This window comes from Zootoca vivipara, chromosome 14, assembly GCF_963506605.1.
Source record: "Zootoca vivipara chromosome 14, rZooViv1.1, whole genome shotgun sequence".
NCBI classification, from domain to species: Eukaryota; Metazoa; Chordata; class Lepidosauria; order Squamata; family Lacertidae; genus Zootoca; species Zootoca vivipara.
This window is the reverse complement of record NC_083289.1, coordinates 15,131,179-15,152,998: the sequence shown is the minus strand read 5'-3', so window position 1 is coordinate 15,152,998 and position 21,820 is coordinate 15,131,179. Positions and strand designations below refer to the sequence as shown.

Genomic DNA, 21,820 nt, shown 5'->3' with positions numbered 1-21,820 from the left:
ATTGCTGCTGTGAAAAAGGACATCCCCATTTAGGAAGGTGAGAGAGCCTTCTCAGATGATGATGTTGATGATGATGATGATGATAATAATAATAATAATAATAATAATAATAATAATAATAATAATAATATATTTATGCCCTGCCCATCTGGCTGGGTTTCCCTAGCCACTTTGGGTGGCTTCTAACAGAATATTAAAAATACATTAAAACATCAGTCATTAAAAACTTCCCTAAACAGGGCTGCCTTCAGATGTCTTCCAAAAGTCAAATAGTTGTTTGTTTCTTTGACGTCTGGTGGGAGGGTGTTCCTCAGGGCAGGCGCCACTACCGAGAAGGTCCTCTGCCTGGTTCCCTGTAACTTCGCTTCTCTCAAGGAGGGAACCGCCAGAAGGCCCTCGGAGCTGGACCTCAGTGTCCGGGCTGAACAATGGGGGCGGAGACGCTCCTTCAGGTATACTAGGCCAAGGCCATTTAGGGCTTTAAAGGTCAGCACCAACACTTTGAATTGTGCTCGGAAACATACTGCTCTCAGGCTCTGGAACTCCTTGCCATGGAAAAACTGCCTAGCCCCTACTTCAAACCATATTCTGGGATGCCCCAATGTTACTCCCCACAACAGTTAATGATAAATCAATACTGGTAAATCCAATTAAAATGCTGACAATCATCTGAACTTTGACAGGGAGCGAAATCTGCTGTTTTGTTCTACCTCAATGCTACAGCAAGTCATGCCTTGTGGATTCCCAACACCTGTGGCTGCTGCAGAGGAACCCACGTAAACATGTCCTTGGGAGATTTCCACCCCAGCCATGACAACATTCAAGACTCCGTCCTTGACACATTGAAATCTAGGTTTAGGAAGCTGTATCAGCTACTGTTCCCAAGGAGTAGGAAATGAAATCGGAATCTCCTTCTCCTACAAGCCCATTAAATAGTCAAGGTTGCACTTGGTTCGCTTTGAAACACAGCTGCCTGGGGCAGATAGTTGGCCTGTTATTTAGTCTCCTTCCCAGAGAACCGTTTTGTTGCTCTGCAAATGTTATGGATTGTCTAGTGCAGTGTGCTCTGCGCTTGAGCCTGCCTAGCAGAGATGCTCATGCCAAATACTAACCTCTGGGGAAGAACTCGCATCTCATCTGCTTTGCTTGCAGACAGTCCCAGGTTCAATCCCTGCCATCTCCAAGCATCGCACGGGGTTGGACTAGATGACTCTCAGGGTCCCTTCCAACTCTACCATTCTGTGATTCTAAGTAGGGCTAAGCTAGGAGAGGCCCGAGGCCCTGGAGACCCGCCAAGCATCAGTGTTGACAATACTGAGTTAGATTGACCAATGCTCTGGCTCTGTTTAAGGCAGCTCCCTCTGTTTCTATGTTCCTATGAAATGCGCAATCGCACAGTTACTGGGGAACTTACCTTCCAAGTACCGGACTGCAGAATCCGGGACCGTGTGACACCGGAAGTTGCGTCGATGTAACTTCCGGTGTCGCTTTGCCCTTCTATGGGCACCCAAAATGGCCGCCGCCGGCTTCAAAAGTAGCTTCTACGCATGACCGGAAGTGCGTCAACGCAACTTCCGGTGTCGCCCCGCCCATCTATGGGCACCCAAAATGGCCGCTGCCAACACCGGAAGTCGCGTCTACGCACTTCCGGCCATGCGTAGATGCAACTTTTGAAGCCGCCAGCGGCCATTTTTTGTGCCCATAGAAGGGCAAATCTGAAAGAAAAAAAATGGCCGCCGGCAGGAGAAAATAACGGAGAAAAACGGGAGACAAAGTTATACGGGCGACCACCGGAAAAAGGTAAGTAAAAACGGGGGTTTTCCCGGGGGAAACGGGGTACTTGGCAGCTATGCTGGGGAATGGGCCCTCGCCTGCGACTCTGGCAAGAGGATCAGCAGTGGCACGTTACTCCACCTCTAGAAACCCACAAGTTGGTTTGGTAGTCTGCATGGGAGAAGTGGGGAGCAGTTCACACATAGGCCTCTACCAGATCAGGACACTGGCTTGCCTGCATGGAAGGTTTTTCACTATAGATACCCGAAAGGCCACTTCCTCCCCTAAATACCTCCTGGGGTGTTAAGATCAGTGGAGGGGGCTGCCATGGTTGTTCCTCCACGCTCAGAAGCTCAGTGTGGTGGCGGCCCGAGAGATGGCATTCTCTGAGGCAGATCCCAAGTTGTGGAACTCCCTCCTCACGGAGGTGTGTCTGTCACCTTCATCACACCCCATCATAAATAATAATAATACCATATTGACCCAAATATAAGCCACACTTTCCCCAAAAAATTCTGACCGTGAAAAGTTCAAGTGTGGCTTATATTCGCGACTTTACGGTGAGGAAGGAAGGGGAAAGGCCATTGGCAACGCAGCATGCCCCCCCCCCAAGTACGTAGCCAGGAGCAGCGAGGAATGGAGCGGCTTATATTCAGGTATTTTTTCTTTTCCCCCCTTCAATTTTAAAGGTGCGGCTTATATTCGGGTGCAGCTTATATTCAGGCTAATACAGTACTACTACTACTACTACTACTACTACTACTACTACGTTTCAGTAAATGCTGAACACCCTGGCCTTCTACACAAGGTGTTTATTTCAAGTTATATAATATAACATAATATAATAATTTATTATTTATACACTGCCGATCTGGCAGGGTCTCCCCAGCCACTCTGGGTGGCTCCCAACAGAATATTAAAAACACAATAAAACATCAAACATAAAAAACTTCCCTAAACAGGGTTGCTTTCAGATGTCTTATTAAAGTCAGATAGTTGTTTATTTCCTTGACATCTGATGGGAGGGCATTCCATAGGGCGGGAGCCACTACCGAGAAGGCCCTCTGCCTGGTTCCCTGTAACCTCGCTTCTCGCAGGGAGTGATCTTCCAGAAGGCCCCCGGAGCTGGACCTCCGAGTTGTTTTAAACTGTTTTTATATTTTGTTTTGGTGTTGGAACATGCCCTGGGGCATGAGACTAGGTAAATAATAATAATAATAATAATAATAATAATAATAATAATAATAATAATAATGCAGTAGCACATGGTTTTCTAGAGTAGTGGTAGAGCACCTCAGGCCTGGGAGCCAAATGTGGCACCCAGAAGCCCCTATATGGCCCTCGGGAATCTCCCCAGGGCACGCCCCTCACCTCCACACCCGACTCAGCTGCTTTTGTCCTCTGACTTTTGCTCAGTTGAAGTGTAGGCAACTGGACACAGCTGGGTCACATCTGTTGCTGCATCTGCACTGCCCCCCAACCCCCACAGTGGGCTGATAGGGGAAAGATGGATCGCTCTGCTCAGAAATCTCAAATGATCACTGGTGGGAATTTTTGAAATCAGGCCTCGGGATGAAGGCTGCCAACCTGGATGCTATACAACTGCTAAGCCCTTACTTGTTTCAACAAGCATTTGACCTATGTTGGGGTCCTTACCAGCGCTGTGCAAATGTCTTAGGAGTTTTAGATCAGACAGTGTATTTTCTTTCTGTTTTTAATCATTCCTCTTAACCGCCTCAAGTAAACGCATTTCTAAAATGCCTTTCAGGTTATACATTTTTATTCTGAAGAAATGTATTGGTGGATGACAATAGGCTGAGCTGTTGTTATTAAATTGCGAGAGATTTTCTCGTAACAAAACTTGCAGTGCCGTACCTGTCTGGGACTCAGCTTGGACACGTTCACAGACCCTTTCAGCCTGCAAGTAAAAAAAAAGGGGGGGGGAATTAGCCAGAACAATAGGATCAACCTTTGCTGCAGGGGTTAGGAACCTCTGGCCTCTGGGCCAAATGTGGCCTGCCAAGGGTTCCCAGTTGGTTCATGGCTCCAGTTCAATCTTGAGAAGCAAGACCCCTGCACCCAGCAGGATTGAACCCTTTGCTTATCAGCTGGTGAGAGGAGGGTTCAGTCCTAGAGGGTGCTCCTTCACCTGTGGGGAACACACCTATAAGTCCCCAGCCATCATCATGACATCAGAGGTGGGTGACTCCACACATCTGTCGAAGTTGGCCTGCAGGGATGGAGGAAGATAAAGAACTGGCCCACAGAGGGCCGAAACATTTCATCACCCTTCCTATCATGCATTCCCTCCCCACTTCTAGATAAGCTGGAGTACCTGTTCTGCTTACCTTACTGTTGTCATTGCATGGTCTACTAAGTGACACATAGTGTCTAATTTTTCTGTAGTGGGGGAAAAAAGACAAGCAACGGGACAAATTATATATTTTGGCTTATTAGATATCGATTCTCTTTAATAGCTGATTAAAAAAAAATACAGTACATTTTTGCCTAAAATGTCTATCCTAGTTTGATGGGTTATAGCAGAGGAGGATAACCTGTGTTAAGCCAGATGTTGTTGGCCTCCAACTCCTATTAGCCCCAACTGGAGTGGTCAAGGGTCAGGGATGATGGGAGTTGGCGTCTATGAAGCACCTGGAGAATTCCAGGTGAGCCACCGCAGGTGACAGGAACACTGCAGGAGCAGGAGCTTTGGGGAAGGATCATAGCACAGTAGCCAAGTATTTGCCTTGGCTACACAAGGCCCCAGGTTCAATTCCTGGTTTTTCCAAGTAGGGATGGGAAAAGACTGAGACTCCGGAGAGTCACTGCCCTTCAGAGTAGACAAAACTGAGCTAGATGGACCAGCGGTCTGGCTCTGCTTTTTGTGTTGGGAGGGAGATAAGAAACCTGACCAGAGGAAGTGTCATTCTATTGTCTGAGGACTTCACCATGAGGACTACAAACTTTATTTTAAAAAAGTGGCTAAAGTCCTCAGGCTGATCATGCACTTCATAGCAAGCCATTCCCCACAATTATGAATAGTTAGTTTTAAGACGACAACGACAATATCAATATTCTGTTTTGATTTTGAGGCTTACCCTCCCTGTCCAATGACAGGTATGATCTTCACATTTTGTTGTATACTCTCTCCATTTTTCTTCTTAGTGTAGTAGGTTCCTTGCCATTCCTGCAGATGGGAATCAAGGTCAAGTAAAGATGACATTCAACTTAGGAGCTCAAAGACAAATCCTCCCAGCTTTCTCTCTCTTTCTCATTAAAACTATTTTCACATAAGACTTCAGATTTGCGCCTTTAGGCCCCATCTGCACAATACATTTAAAGCAGCTTCATACCACTTTAAAAGAATCTGGGGAGCCGTAGGCTATTAGAGGTGCTGAGAGATGTTAGTAGAGACCTGTTCCCCTCATGGAGCTATGATTCCCAGAGTTCCCTGAGAAGAGGGGTTGACTGTTAAGCAACTCAACATCCTTATCAAAACACAGTTCCCAAGATTTTTTTGTTAAAGTGGTATGATACTGTTTTAAATGTACAGTGCAGATGGGGCCTTTGATTATTATTTTTAATGCCTCTAAAAGGCTACTGTGCCTCCACCCCCACTGTTCAGCCCAGACACTGAGGTCCAGCTCCGAGGGCCTTCTGGTGGTTCCCTCACTGCAAGAAGTGAGGCTATAGGGAACCAGGCAGGGGGCCTTCTCGGTAGTGGCACCCACCCTGTGGAACGCCCTCCCAGCAGATGTCAAACAGATAAACAGCTATGTGATTTTTAAAAGACATCTGAAGGCAGCCCTGTTCAGGGAAGTTTTTAGGGTTTGATGTTGTGTTGTGCTTTTACTATTTTTTTGCTGGGAGCTAGCAGGTGGCGCTGTGGGTTAAACCACAGAGCCTAGGGCTTGCCGATCAGAAGGTCAGCGGTTTGAATCCCTGCAATGGGGTGAGCTCCCGTTGCTCGGTCCCAGCTCCTGCCAACCTAGCAGTTCAAAAGCACGTCAAAGTGCAAGTAGGTAAATAGGTACTGCTACAGCGGGAAGGTAAACGGCATTTCCGTGCACTGCTCTGGTTCGCCAGAAGCAGCTTAGTCATGCTGGCCACATGACCCAGAAGCTGTACACTGGCTCCCTCGGCCAATAACGCGAGATGAGCGCCGCAACCCCAGAGTCGGTCACGACTGGACCTAATGGTCAGGGGTCCCTTTACCTTTACCCAGAGTGGCTGAGGCAACCCAGTCTGATGGGTGGCAAGCAAACTAATAAATAACTAGCTCCACAGTGACCTGCTCTTATGGGATGGGATAATCTGTAAATTTCAGTTCCTCTCCGTTTTCCATTCTGAAGTTCAATTCTCTACATTTCTGTTCCAGTTTGTCAGGAGCTCAAGGGCTCTGAAGCAAGAGGGGAAGGAAGGCTCTTCTAGCTTTAGAAGTGCCGATATCGGACAAGCCCACAGAGGCCTCCAGCCTGGGGATGTGGCACTACCATTCTCAGACTCAGAGGACTCCATTGCAGAAAGCCCACCCTGCAAGTCCGGTGGCTCTCCAGCGCTAGTAATTCAGCTGATGTGACTTCTTGTGTTTTGGGCTCAGTCTCTTTTCCCTGCTGAAGCAACACCATCGAGTTATGTGTTGCTCTTCTAACATATCTTGAGCCCTGAACCCAGTCTGAGCTCTGCTGTACCTTGAACCTGCCGCAACCTTGCATTGAAGCCAGCCTGAATCTCTTATTGCATGGGTAGGCAAACTAAGGCCCAGGGGCCGGATTCGGCCCAGTCACCTTCTAAATCCAGCATGCGGACGGTCCAGGAATCAGTGTGTTTTTACATGAGTAGAATGTGTCCCTTTATTTAAAATGCATCTCTGGGTTATTTCTGGGGCATAGGAGTTCGTTCATCCCCCCCCAAAAAAATAGCCCGGCCCCCCACAAGGTCCGAGGGACAGTGGGCCGGCCCCCTGCTGAAAAAGTTTGCTGTTTATTGTCTCACCTCACACAGAGACTTCCTTTGTCCTAGTAAGGTTACCAGATGCGGGGGCACTTTTCAACTTCAGTCGGAATGGATGGATTTTGTCAGGGGACCGATTTGTAAATCCGGGCACTGTCCCCGGGAAACGGGAACGTCTGGTAACCTTATCCTAGACCCAGTCTGAGCCTCACAGCATGACAGGGGGCGGGGGAGGGGAGTGAGGAAAAGGTTAGGGTTAGGGTTGTCTCCCTGCCTGTCCTAGCTATTCCTTTCTTTAGAAAGAAAAGTAAAGGAAGACCGCTAAAACACCAAGCGGCATGCGTAATTTGGCCCTAAGTTTGAATCGTGGCCCGCCATCCCACGGAAAAAAGGTCCGCATATATTTAAAGAAGGGCCGAACCCATCATTTTATGACCAAGGAGAGCTTGCTACCATGACCTGATCTGAGCATGTCAAACAGCCATGCTGACCGATTTCGCACGCGGATTTGCCAATTTCACCCCAGATAATCGCATCCGAGCTTCGTGACAGGAGGCACAGGCAAAGCAGCTGCCTGTGGAAGGATTCCATGGGCAACCCGCCGCATCAGAAAAAGCATTTATCATGAGTGCCACAAACCTACTAAGCATTCATAGACCTCTTTTGAGGGTTCTGGCCCCTTTATGTCCATATAAGCACAACCACTCAAGCCTTTATTACTGGCGCGCTATCGCTACAAGCACAAGGCCTGACATGCACATTTATACCAGTCAGGCTGCGCATCAGCGGTTGGAAACCTCCAGCCCTCCAGATTTTATTTGACTCCTACTCGCATTGGCCCCTGCCAGCACAGCCAATGGTCAGGGCGTATGGATGCTGTAGTCCCAACAAATAAATGGAGGGCCACAGGTGTGAATGTTCTTTAGCACCAGGCCAATGCTCCCTCGTCCTTTGCCCGGGCCTTTTAAACTCAGCTTTTAGGCCTGCTTTAGCTCTCTGCTTCCCCTGCTTGGTTGGAGTTTTATTTCTCTCTTTCTGCTTGGTGTTTACCTGTGACAGGGCCTTTTCAGTGGCAGTTGTGGAACTGTGATGCCTGCCTGCCTCCCTCATTATTGACCTTCAGGATAAATTTAAAAATGCAGTCAAACCTCAGTTCCCGAATGGCTCCATTTTGGAACATTTCGGCACCTGAACGCCCAAAACCCAGAAGTAAAAGCTCCGGTTTTCTGATGTTTTTTGGAAGCCAAACGTCCGACGCAGCTTCCGCTTGAGTGCAGGAAGCTCTTGCAACTAATCAGAAGCCACACCTTGGTTGTTGAACGTTTCGGAAGCCGAACGGGCTTCTGGAATGGATTACGTTTGACAACTTAGGTTTGACTGTATTCTTGCTTTATATGGGCATTTGATACCTGAAAAACATTGTTCATGGCACTTCTGAGATCACTTTTAAGAATGTTTTAAACTGTTCTTTATTATTTTTAAACCCTCTATTGTTTTTTCCACTCTGCATTCTGGGAACTGTTAGGATACCTCCTTCTCCCCTCACAGAGCTACAGTTCCCAGGGTTCCCAGGGAAGACGGATTGATTCTGAAAGCACTCTGGAAATGGTTGATTTGTGAGGAGAAAAGGGGTCACCTGACAATTCTCAACACCCTGAACGAACGACAGCTGCCAGGATTCTATGGGAGGCAGCCATGAAGGTTTAAAGTGGTATAAAGGTAAAGGGACCCCTGACCATTAGGTCCAGTCGTGACCGACTCTGGGGTTGCGCGCTCATCTCGCATTATTGGCCGAGGGAGCCGGCGTACAGCTTCCAGGTCATGTGGCCAGCATGACAAAGCCGCTTCTGGCAAACCAGAGCAGCACATGGAAACGCTGTTTACCTTCCCGCTGTAGCGGTTCCTATTTATCTACTTGCATTTTGACGTGCTTTCGAACTGCTAGGTTGGCAGGAGCTGGGACCAAGCAACGGGAGCTCACCCCGTCACAGGGATTCGAACCGCCAACCTTCTGATCAGCAAGCCCTAGGCTCAGTGGTTTAACCACAGCGCCACCTGCTTTAAAGGTATAACGCAGGTGGGGCCTAACGTAAGCTAAACAAACAAACAAATGAAGTTGCTTTAAGATCATGCTGCATTTTTTCCGTGTTGTAAAATTAGTTATTTTAACCTGAAAAGATAAATGCTCTTGTTTCTGGAGGCGGTGTGTTAATGTAAACAAACAAAACAAGTTGTAATCTAATGCAATTTCAGTTGGTGCAAAAAACACCTGCCATTTTAGCTCCACCGCCCCCCCCCCCCGCACTTGACACATTTGAAAGTACTCCTGGGAACGCTGTGGCACACATTCACGGCCAGATGCAAACGGCAACCACAGCGTTTCCTTTCCAGGTGCAGGCTTTGATGCAGGCCCACCCGTGAGTCATTTCTCCCTTGCTTCCGCTCCTGCATGCATTAATGTCCATAGGGCCTCTGATTCATTGCAGCATCTTCATCGAATGGAGCGTCAGCAGCTTGGGACTTCTTAACGTGGCACCCACCGCCGCCCGTTCATCTCACCTGACTCACACAGGGCAGCATGTAAGCTGTGATGTACGCACGTCTTTGAAGCGGCAACCCATTTGCCAGCCTTTCGTGCCCACACTATAGCGACTTAATCTCCCTCCTCCGTGGCTACTTAAACCTTGTTTGCTGCCCTAGGAGGGCGAAGGCTGTCTCTAAGGGAACGTGCCACATACCTATCATTTCAGAGGATTCTGGCATGAATGCTCTGTTCACATGTTGGAAGGCGCAGGAGAGGCCGGCGCAATTGTTTGCACTTGGCTGAACTTGTTGAATTGTCTGGCCCCAGGTAGCTTCTTAGGGCTTTACAGCAATAGTATACCACTTCAGTGTACCTGAAGGAGCATCTCCACCCCCATCATCCAGCCCGGACACTGAGGTCCAGCACTGAGGGCCTTCTGGCGGTTCCCTCACTGCAAGAAGTGAGGTTACAGGGAACCAGGCAGAGGGCCTTCTCGGCAGTGGCACCTGCCCTATGGAACGCCCTCCCATCAGATGTCAAGGAAATAAGCAACTACCCTACTTTTAAAAAACATCTGAAAGCAGCCTGTTTAGGGAAGTTTTAAATGTTTGATGTTTTATTGTGTTTTTAATATTCTGTTGGGAGCCGCCCATAGTGGCTGGGGAAACCCAGCCTGATGGGCGGGGTATAAATAATAAAGTATTATTATTATTACTACTACTACTTCAACAACAGACATGTATGCTCATCCTATTTATTTATTGCATTTGCATGCGATGCAGATCAGTTTCCGTGGGGCTGTTGCATTTTATGTTCACAGCAGCCTTGCCAAATAGATGGGGCTGAGAGATCGTGACTTCCCAAAGGCCTCAGAGTTAGCTCCGTGACTGAGCAGCCCAGTCCTAAACCACCACCCAGTCAGATTCACCGCCCGGGTGCCAAACCAAGGCATGCGCTTACCTTTTCTATCTTGATGCAAGAATTAAGAGTGTCAAGGAAATCAGCTTTTTTTTCATTTGGAGGCACTTCTGTTAGTTCCTTTCCTATTAATTCGCCCTTCTGATAGCCCATCACGGTTTCAAACGCAGGATTTACGTACTGCGAGATTTAAATAAAGCACTCCAGTCAAACCAAAAGGAAAGGCATGGTCGTCGGGCTGCAGGTTTTAAATCTTGCTGTGCATTTTTTAAAGCAGCACTTTCTCTATACAAGGGGAGCCATGCCAACCCAGCCTAATGCATCAGGCGTCATATGCAATGTTGTGTCCACAGGGTGGGTACAGGTATGGCTTCAAGGGAACAATTTAAAAACCTAAGGCAGGTGCATTAACTTAAATGGGTCTGATCAGAACTGGATACCAACTGCTTTTCAGTTGCTCTGCAACTTACACGCATTTAACTTGTGCCCATTCAGTTTTTTAACAGATTAAAAAGAGGTGGAAAGGGGGCAGGGGGAAATGGCATTGACAATCCCATCCACCACTGAACCCAACCCGACTATACGCCAATTTGGCTTTAGGCTCAATCTCCGAAATGTAACCCCCGCATAAGTGGTGAGTTTGCCATATTTACAAAACATAATCTGCCTGTGCAATAACATGGCTATAACACTGTGAACCAGAACAGAGTCATGCAAGGCCTTGGAACAGCATTTGACCCTCGTAAAAGTCCCCAGAACAAACCTGTATTACATGGTCTTCACTTGTAATCTCAATGGCTTCCTGACTTTTCTCTAACGCTGTAAAGATTGAATTACAAGCCCTGCAAAGGAAAGAAAGGAGTGGACTCATTAGATTCAAATTTCACGGCTTGCAATTTTGAGAGCTATAAATGACCAAACAAACAAACAAAAAACCCCACCACTACCTCGGAGCAATACATTCAAGAGAGATGATTCTGCTTTGAAGAACAGGAGTAGGAAGTTAGACAGGCCGCTTGGCTTTTTGCCAAGCTCAGCAAAAAGAGAAAGTTGGCCTATATAGAGGCTAACTTATTTATACAGAAAGTGTGTGTGTGTCGTCAGTAAACTCAGTGCATTTCAAACTACCAGAGAGCAGGTCCTTGTCCCCAGGGGCTTATACTTTAAAATGTGACATCTGGGAGATAACTGGAAAAAGGAGAAGGAAACAGAGAGAGGGTAAAAGCCTGGTGTGAACATTTATTCATTTATTTCACCTCCACCAGTTGTTCCCAAACTGAAAACTTGGAAAATGCTGAGGGTCTCGGCAGACCACATCGTGATCTTTTCCTCCTGCTGTAACAACCGTAACATGCTGTGCCAGCTGCTGTACGATTCCTAACTGAATCAAGATGGAACTTCTTAAGTTTAGCCTCCCACTGCCTTCTCCCCAACATCATTTCCAACCCATCCCGCTTGCCTTCCGAATGGACCTCAAGGTTCTAATAATGGCAGGAGAGTAGCTGCTGTGGCTGCTCCTGATATACTTCACAAACACCCTGTGGACTAGCACCACTTCTCCCACTCTAGAAGTCTCCAGAGGAGAGCTCTCAGCAACAGCAGATGGGAATCCACAGCCCTCCTGTGCTACTCAAATACAACTCTCACAAGACCCCGCCATCAAGAATGCTTTGATGGGGTTTCCTGCTCGGCAGGGGGTTGGACTGGATGGCCCTTGTGGTCTCTTCCAAATCTATGATTCTCTGATTCTATGATGCCTACAGTCCACCTCCTCTGTTGGAGGAAGTGAACCCCTGAATGCCAGTCGCTGGGAATCACACGTGGGGAGACTGTTCTTACGCTCCTGGCCTGCTTGTGGGCTTCCCATAGACATCTGCTTGGACATCATGAATGCAGGATGCTAGGTAAAGGTAAAGGTAAAGGACCCCTGGACGGTTAAGTCTAGTCAAAGGCGACCATGGGGGTGTGGCACTCATCTTGCTTTCAGGCTGAGGAAGCCGGCGTTTGTCCACAGACAGCTTACTGGGTCATGTGGCCAGCATGACTAATCCGCTTCTGGCGCAACGGGACACTGTGACGGAAACCCGAGGGCATGGATGCTAGACCACGTGGGCCATTGGCTTGAGCCAGAAGGCTCTTCTTTCTTAGCGAAATGATCTCTTCTTACCAACAGGCTAGTTTCCACACACAAGGGGATTTTTATTTTCGTTTTAATTATTGAATTTATATACCGCCTTATACCCGGAGGTCTCAGAGCAGGTCACAGAACAAAATCAAAATATAAAACCACAGAATATATGATCAAAATAAAAACAACAACCCAATAATGCCCCCACCCCATTTTAAAAGGGCATAGGATGTCAGTCAAATCATCGAAAGGCTTGGCTTAAAAGGAAATAAGTTTTTGCCTAGCGCCTAAAGGCGTATAGTGAAGGCGCCAGGCGAACTTCCCTGGGGAGAGCATTCCACAGACAGGGAGCCACTGCAGAGAAGGCCTGTTCTTGTGTTGCCACCCTCTGGACCTCAAGTAGAGGAGGCACACCAAGGAGGGTCTAATAAGATGATCTCAGGATCTGGGTAGATTCATATGGAAAGAGACGGTCCTAGAGGTCTTGCAGTCCTGAGCCATTTTAGGCTTCATGGGTCAAAACCAGCACTTTCAATTGGGCTCGGAAACTAATCGGTAGCCAGTGCAGTCAGACTAGGATCAGTGTAGTATGTTCAAACTGTCTTGCTCCAGTTCTCATGCCAAGAAGGATGGGACTTAGGAGTCTGGCAACATCTGGAATGACACAGTATGCTACACCACTGCATGCTAATGATGTTTAGCTTAGGTAAAATTACCTTAGTTTGAATTGTGCCCGCACTTCTCCAAATTCCAACTGAATGAGTTCGTTGTAACAGGCCATGATGTTGGGATTTTCTACGTATCTCTGTTTAAAAAGAAAAAAGTGCAATGTCTGCATTGATTATTTATCTCTAAATAGAGATGTGGTTTAGGTAGCAAATTATTTGCAAATAGCAAATTAGTTCCTAAGAGGAAAGACATTGCGCAGTCAGGCGGAGTCCCCCCAGCCCCCCAGGGCAGCCCCGAGTGGAATAATGACACAGGACCACGTATTTATGGGATTAAAAATTGGCCACAACTTTATTAAAATTCAGATGTAGGAAGACCTTGGCGCAGGCATTGGGCGTATATCCCTCCCAGCCCCCCGCAGGGGGTGGGGTAATCTTCAGGGTTGTCCAGCATGAGTGGGGGTTGGGCTAACTCTGGAGAACATATGTTCAAGCAGATAGCCCGCCCCCCAGATCGCCGCCGCTGGAGGGGGAGGGCAATAACCAGCCAAGTGGCATCGCCAAATGCCCCCCCCCCTGATGCCCGATTACGGGAACCCTGTTATCGCCGCCGCAATAGGGCAGGGGGTCACCGCCCCCACGCCCCTCCCCTTTGTGTAAATGACTAAAGGATTCCGCCCAAGGCCTGCATCCGCCAAAGTTGTGACAAATTGCTACGGGAAAGGTGAAACCTGCCAATGCAGGGAAAGTCCTTTCCAGCCCTTTAACAGCGACCGGTCGTAGCAGCGCCTGCGTGCGTGTACGCCTGTGGAAGAAAACCTGAAAAGCAAGAAGCCTGTGGAAGAAAACCTGAAAAGCAAGAAGCCTGTGGAAGTAAATATTTTTTATTTATTTTTATTTTATTTTTATTTATTTTATTCTTCTATGGACCTGTAAAGCAAGCAAAAGGTTAGGGAGTGGAGGGTGGGAAAGCTCTGAATCCGTCGGCTGCTTCCCAAGAATGGCTCCTCTTCTTTGTGTGCAGGTAAGCCTACCTGATCCTACCTGGCCAATCCCCCTGGCACGCCCCCTTCGGCCGGATTGGTCGGCTGATGGAGTGGGCGGTGACTCCAGCCTCCAGCCTCAGGTAGGCAGTGCCAGCCTCCAAACTTCCAGGTCTGCCCTAGGGTTCCCAAGGGGGGCTGCGCGCGACTGCGCAAATTGCGCCTCCCCTTTATGTTGGGGAAGCGGTCATTCTGCACCCCACACCTGCCCAGATGTCTGCTCAACTATGACAAGGGCAGATATACAACACTTATTGGATATGGGATGGAATGTCACTGGGCGCATGCGCACACTTGCCATGCTCATGCACATATTCAGTGGTGCATCAGTCAATTCTGGCAGCAATTACCTAACAAAGCAAGCATGTCTACTCAGAAGTAAGTCCCATTGATCCCAATGAGACTTCCACTTAGGCTCAATGGGCCTATATAGCAGCTAGGGCAGGCATCCCCAAACTTCGGCCCTCCAGATGTTTTGGACTACAATTCCCATCTTCCCTGGCCACTGGTCCTGTTAGCTAGGGATCATGGGAGTTGTAGGCCAAAACATCTGGAGGGCCGCAGTTTGGGGATGCCTGAGCTAGGGGATAGAGAAATCTGCCAGTTTTGGTTCCCAACAATTCTCATTTTTCCAGTTTTAAATTCTCAACATTTCTGCAGAAATTTGTGCTTCTTTGGGGGGCGGGAAGGATCCTAATTAAAATCCAGAGGCATTTTTGTGCAGATTTCTCTGCATCTCTGACTAACAGACACGCTTTTGCAAAGCAACCCCTTCCAATATATTGCATTTTTGTATGCTAGTTTTTATGAACACTGGCTGGAGCTCTGAGAGTAAGAACTGCCTTTATGGGGAGGGGGATACACTGCAACATTTTGCCACGTGCCCTACTTGTTATTTACTTGGCATATAGGATGGCATGCAAAAAGTTGTCACCATTCATTTGCGTGGGGCTACCTTTGTGCCTGGCTTGGAAGCTCCAGCTAGAGCAAAACGTTGCAGCTAGACTGATGATGGGGACAGACTACCGCCAGCACACAATTCTGGTGCTTAAATGCTTACACTGGTTGTTAAACGTAACTAGGCCACGTTCAAGTTTCAGGGCCCTAAAAAATTTGGCCCAGGATGTCTTATATCTTATCCCTTATATCCTGCTCAGTCACAGATAACTTTGTGGGTGGGTGGGTGAGTGTTTCTGCTGGTAGTTCCCCATGGCTCAGGTGCACAACTTATCACTGCTAGAAGTCATGCATTCATTGTGGGTCCAAGCCCGTGGAAACCCCTCCCAACTGCAATTAGAGAGGCACCCTCCTTGCTGAACTTCAGATGCCTAGAATCATAGAAGTGATAATCATGAGAGCCAGTGTGGTGTAGTGGTTAAGAGCGGTAGACTTGTAATCTGGTGAATTGGGTTCATGTCTCCGCTCCTCCACATGCAGCTGCTGGGTGACCTTGGGCTAGTCACACTTCTCTGAAGTCTCTCAGCCTCACCCACCTCACAGAGTGTTTGTTGTGGGGGAGGAAGGGAAAGGAGATTGTTAGCCGCTTTGAGACTCCTCAGGGTAGTGATAAAGCGGGATATAAAATCTAAACTCTTGTTCTAACCCCCAGCAACGCAGAAATATGCAGCTGTCCCATACAGGGATCAAGCCTGCAACCTTGGCATTATCAGCACCACGCTCTAACCCATGGGTAGGCAAACTAAGGCCCGGGGGCCGGGGACGGATCTGGCCCAATCGCCTTCTAAATCTGGCCCGCGGACGGTCCGGGAATCAGTGTGTTTTTACATGAGTAGAATGTGTCCTTTTATTTAAAATGCATCTCTGGGTTATTTGTGTGGCATAGGAATTCGTTCACCCCCCCAAAAAAAATATAGTCCGGCCCCCCACAAGGTCTGAGGGACAGTGGACTAGCCCCCTGCTGAAAACGTTTGCTGACCCCTGCTCTAACCAACTGAGCTATCCAGGCATGGCAAGGACTTTCTTATTCCAGCGGGCATCAAGGGTGGCTTTTATTGTTTTACTCTCTGCATTGTTTGTTTTTATGTACACCACTTAGAAAGACTAATGATAAAGCAGTATAAAAGTGCCGTCAATAAGTGTGTGTGTGTGTACACCATACTTTTCCGTGTATAAGACGAGGTGTTGTTTTTTTTTTTACTGTAAAATAATGTTTTAAAAGGCGGGGGTGTCTTATACATGGGAGGCGGGTGATTGGTTGCAGGTTTGAGCAGGAGCTTGTCAGCGGCGATTTTGTTGTTGACTGGTGGCTGTTGATTGGGTGGGTGATTGGTCGCTGCGGCATTTGTTGCTTTGGAATGGCTGCTGCTTCTGCGACACGAGCAATAGTCAGCGTTTGTCAGTCTGGTGATTTTATGATTCCCCCCATAAAAAAGCTCAACAAGCTTGGGCAACCCTCCCCCCCAAAAGCTCAACAACTCTGGGCCCTCTTCCCCCATTTTCTTAAATTTGAGTCCCCAAAATTAGGGGGAGTGTTATACACAGGTGAACTAAATATAGATGGGCTACAAATATCAACTTCAAACACTAAACTTACCCTCGTGAAGCCAGCAGAAATGAAGGGTAATATTGAGGATTCTTCACGATCTGCATGCCTTAAAAGGAGAGGAAGAATGGACAGATGTCAGACATTAATTTTTTCTCCCAGCTAAAAATGTTAGCATCTGCAGTCTGCTGTCAAAGGACACTTTGTAAATAAGGTGCATGAGATGTCTGTCATGGCCGTAATCCAGCAAAGGTCACATAGGCATGCATCCTGCTGGATTCCATGAGAACTTCATGTTTTTTAAATCTATGTATATATCTAAAAATGCACATCCTGCTTCTCAGTTATAGCTCCCTCCTGCAAGTCTGAAAGAACATTATTACAACCACTAGTCTCATTCAGCCAGTTAAGAAAACGGGTGTTAGAGGTGCGACGGGGCCGCGGCCTTCCCTCCCTTTCTGCGCTCGGCCGCGGGGCGTGCCAGGAACTCAATTAAACAAAGCACTCTCCCATCGTGTCCCGTGGCCGAGCGCAGAGAGGGAGGGAAGGCTGCGGCCCCGCCGCTCCTCCCACGGGCCAGGTAGGGTTGTCAGTAGGCGGAGGCAGACCAAGATGGCGGCATCAGGCTCCAGGGCCTGCGGCGGAAGCCGGACTGGGCCCCGGAGCCCAATGCCGCCATCTTGGTCCGCCGCTGCAGGGGAACGGGAGGCAGAGGGTTGAGGGGGGGAGAGAACACGTGTGTGTGTGTGTGTACGTCCTGCCTCTTCGTCCAGTCCCTGTGTCCATGGGGCACATGCGCATTAGCGCGGACACTGGGACACAGGGACTGGACGCAGAGACACAGGGACTTTATTATATAGGAGAGCTGTAAAAAAGCACATGCTACAAACAGTAAGTGTGATGCAACACCAGTGAAGGACATACAGAGCAAATGCCCTGGTGAAATCAGCCTCCATCTACTGTACTTAAAAACTTCCTCCATTCCATATGGAAAGGTCTGAACCAGGGCTGAGGAACCAGATGTTGCTGGACTCAAACTCCCATCAACCCCAGTCAGCATGGCCAATGATCAAGGATGATGGGACTTGTAATCCACCAACATCTGAATGGCCTTAAGTTCCCCATCCCTAGTTTGTATGTTTTAGTTCCAGCTAGGGATGTAAGTAGGAATCTTTTCTGGTTCCATCCTATATTCTTTGCATGCAACATTGTTTCTCTTCTGCTGCAGTGTGTCTTCCGCCCAAAGTTACATTATTCATCTTGCTGTCCTCTGTGGTGAAACTATGTAACTGTTGTTCTTTATGTAATTAACCGCATAAATTATGTTGCCATTACATTAGTCGACTGCATTCATTCCAGTGCAAAAGAAATACAATGCAAACTTTGGGGCGGGTGGATGTAATTGATTAAGTATCGTTTGCGGGTGGAAAGCAAGGACAGCAGCAAATAATGATTGTATTCTCTGGATTGATTTCCGTTCCGGACATGAGAGGCACATGTGACACTGGCAATTTCCACTCCTCTTTCCACCAGGAAACAGCTCTAATTAAAGTTGCCTATTACTTTTTTCCTTAAGAAGTGTTGAATACCGTGCGTTCTTGTTTATTTATTTAAATTGGGGTGATTTAAAAGAAGAAAATGGTTTGCGCCAGTGACGGTTCCAGGCTTATTAGGTGGGTCGGGGGTCGGTAGACTAAGGCATCCTCAACTGACCTCCCTCGCAAGGAAGCTATCTCATCTCACTGCCATTGTTACCAACTGTAGATGTGCCTTCTCACTATGGCCAACCGGATGCCTATAGGAAAGCTACAAGTAAGACAAGTAAGACATGGTGCCACAGTGCTCTCCCTGCTCAAGATTCCCAGTACTACTTCCATTCATTTGTTCACTGGCTTGTGGGACGAGGTCACTAGCATTACTCAAGCCAATGTTGAAGCCTAGAGGGCGCCGTTGGCCAAAACAGTCTTGCCTCCCTGTGGGACCAGAATCCTAGTGGTGGAGGAACCAAGGGAGAGCTGAAGGCCCTTATTCAAAAGCCCACCCCCAACTTTCAAGATTTTGGGGTACCGTGTTCAACCCCCCCCCTCCCCAGTTAAAGAGGTGGATCTGGTGCCATTATGTGTGGTTTTACACATTGCAGAATGGGCCCCTATTTTTTTGGAGGGGGGCATCAGTTGCCACAGAAATACAACCTGCCCCCAAGTCCATGTTCAGTAGCTGCACAGCCAACTAACATCACAAGTTAAGGTGGGAACGTGATAAGAGGTGCTAAAGATTATTTGCCGCGTAAAGGTAAAGGGACCCCTGACCATTAGGTCCAGTCGCGGATGACTCTGGGGTTGCGGAGCTCATCTCGCTTTACTGGCCGAGGGAGCCGGCGTACAGCTTCTGGGTCATGACTAAGCCGCTTCTGGCAAACCAGAGCAGCACACGGAAACGCTGTTTACCTTCCCGCCAGAGCGGTACCTATTTATCTACTTGCACTTTGACGTGCTTTCGAACTGCTAGGTTGGCAGGAGCTGGGACCGAGCAACGGGAGCTCACCTCGTCGCGGGGATTCAAACCACCGACCTTCTGATCGGCAAGCCCTAGGCTCTGTGGTTTAACCCACAGCGCCACCCGCGTCCTGTACAGTGTAGAGGAAGTGAATAGAGAGAGAGGCGCACATGGATGCTCAACGGAGTTGGGAATGAAGCAGATGTAGAACTTACAATGACATTATTCATAGCAGCAAGGCTAGTAACAGTCGGATATTAGAAATCCCCACAGACACCAGACATCATGCAATGGTAAATGAAATTCTGGAATACAGTTAGGGAAGGGTCTCCTCGTGAAGCATGAGGACTCCCCACTTGTATATGGGTACCCACTCATGCACATTTCACTTACATGTGGGGGGCCCCTGAAAATAGCCCCCGCATAAGTGGGGAGTCCCCCATATAGCTTTTTGACAAAATCAATATATTATAAAAGCTGCAAAGAAGATTGAGCTGGTCAAAGATTTATTGAGAGATGGTGCTTGTTTATTAATTTCTGGAGCTGGGAATGTCATGACAACCTTCAACAGCCAAGTTCAATTGAATTTAAAGTGATTTGAAGTGTCGATAACTTTACGGTGCAATCCTAGCCACCCTAAAGTAGGTCCTATTGAATTCAATGGGGTGTACTCCCAGGTAAGTGAAATCAGGGTTGTAGGCCACGCTGGTTTTCAGAACTATAGGCTTACAACAACAAATTTTGCATTCACGGGTTATATTACATGTGAACATAAAAAACATAATGGGAATTCTCATTTACCTCCTCACTACACCAATGATAACAGTGTTTTCGGACGGCTTTCTTGTTCTAATGGACCTTTAAAAACAAGGAGGGAAATCAGAACAATAAATTCCACAATACGTCTTAAAGTAAGCATGACAGTGTTTATTTTGTTTCCATTAATATATGTTTAAATAAAAAAGCCCCCCAAACTGAATATTAACTATTGATTGGAAAAGCTTTCCTCAACTTGGTTTCTTCCAGATAACTTGGATCGCAACTCCAATCAGCCCCAGTTATCACAGCTGTCATAAAAGCCGCTAATTCATAATAAAAAGATCAAATATCATCAAAACATAATCACATATTTGAAAATGAAGATTGCTAATTTAAATTTATTTCAACAGCAGTTTTAGACTGTTTATCATTAATATACCCAAACAGCGTAGGTAGAAAATAATAATAATATAAAAATACATTATCCTATATTAAGGTAAAGGTAAAGGACCCCTGGACGGTTAAGTCCAGTCAAAGGCGGCTATGGGGTTGTGGCACTCATCTCACTTTCAGGCCGAGGGAGCTGGCTTTTGTCCGCAGACAGCTTTCCGGGTCATGTGGCCAGCAGGACTAAACCGCTTCTGGCACAATAGAACACTGACAGAAGCCAGAGCGCACGGAAACGGCGTTTACCTTCCAACCACACCAGTACCTATTTATCTATTTGCACTGGTATGCTTTCGAACTGCTAGGTTGGCAGGAGCTGGGACAGAGCAATGGGAGCTCACTCTGTCATGGGGGTTTGAACCACCAACCTTCCAATAGGCAAGCCCAAGAGGCTCAGTGGTTTAGACCACAACCCCAACTGAGTCCCTTATACTATACCATACTAGTAGTAACACCTCAAATGTAGCCCAGTAGCAAATTGGCAACCATTGCAGATCTCTGCGCAGAGGTGTTACTATATGCTGACAAGGTCTCAATCCTGTCAGGAGTATTGTTTCAGCTTCTGGAACAAGCCCAAGGGAAGCCCCACATAGAGTGCATTGCAGTAGTCCAGTCTCGAAGGTTATTAAACTTGGAGCTGAAATGTATCACTATATTCCCCCACACACACACACACACCAAGTGCCTAGGGCAGAGCATTCACCTGCATAGAGCTTCTGCATCAAAGTATCTTGAATGCCTATGATCAATAATGATGATTTCATGGTGTTTCTCCAGAAAGCACTCGAGGGCAGATTCTGGCGTCCTGGCAATGTTACACCGAAATCCAGCTTTCTCACATGCCCAGCAGAATCCATTACTCTGGTTGTCTTCTTTGGCAAACACTAGAAGTACCTGGGCTCAAGGAAAAGAGAAGGGGAGTAAGCGTTTTTCATTTCATATACACAGTCGTACCTTGGAAGTCGAATGGAATCCGTTCCGTAAGTCCGTTCGGCCTCCAAAACGTTCGTAAACCAAAGTGTGGCTTCTGATTGGCTGCAGGAAGTTCCTGTAGCCAATCGGAAGCTGCGGAAGCACCGTCGGATGTTCGGCTTCCAAAAATAGTTTGCAATCCGGAACAGTCACTTCCAGGGTTGTGATGTTCAGGAGCCAAATCGTTCGAGAACTAAGCTGTTTGACTTCCAAGGTACGATTGTATATCACATCAGAGAGAGAGAGAAGGAATGAGAGAGTGAAAGCAATTGGAGGGAAAAAGATGCACAGGCTTAAATGACTCAATCACGACTCCAGCATTTCATTGTAAAGTGAGCTACATTTCTTTGCCATCTTTCCTCTAAGGAGCTCAAGGTGGCAGGCATAGTTCTCCTCCCCATTTTATCTTCACAGCAACCCTGTGAGGTAGGTTGGGCTTAAAAGACAGTGACTGGCCAAGGCTTCGTGGCTCAGTGGGGATTTGAACCCTGGACTTCTGGGTCTTAGTCTTTCCTTTTATATATCGTGTTGTTGTTGTTGTTGTTGTTGTTGTTGTTGTTGTTGTTGTTGTTGTTGTTGTTGTTGTTGTTTTATATATTGCCCTTCATCATAAGATCTCAGGGCAGTTCACAGAAT

General features: G+C 47.4%; 1 protein-coding gene across 2 annotated transcripts in view; it reads right to left on the bottom strand.

Moving 5' to 3' along the window:
* The window catches only part of PDE8A (phosphodiesterase 8A), a 163,210-nt gene that overhangs the window by 21,285 nt on the left and 120,105 nt on the right, over window positions 1-21,820 (bottom strand). For both annotated transcript variants that reach the window (XM_035132259.2, XM_035132258.2), the window contains exons 3-11: window positions 20,916-21,106; window positions 19,808-19,864; window positions 16,562-16,619; window positions 13,013-13,101; window positions 10,932-11,010; window positions 10,211-10,348; window positions 4,872-4,960; window positions 4,122-4,173; window positions 3,649-3,691 (exon numbers count right to left, since the gene is read on the bottom strand). In XM_035132259.2, coding sequence (XP_034988150.2) covers window positions 3,649-3,691; window positions 4,122-4,173; window positions 4,872-4,960; window positions 10,211-10,348; window positions 10,932-11,010; window positions 13,013-13,101; window positions 16,562-16,619; window positions 19,808-19,864; window positions 20,916-21,106 — 796 coding nt within the window. The remainder of the gene's footprint in view (window positions 1-3,648; window positions 3,692-4,121; window positions 4,174-4,871; window positions 4,961-10,210; window positions 10,349-10,931; window positions 11,011-13,012; window positions 13,102-16,561; window positions 16,620-19,807; window positions 19,865-20,915; window positions 21,107-21,820) is intronic.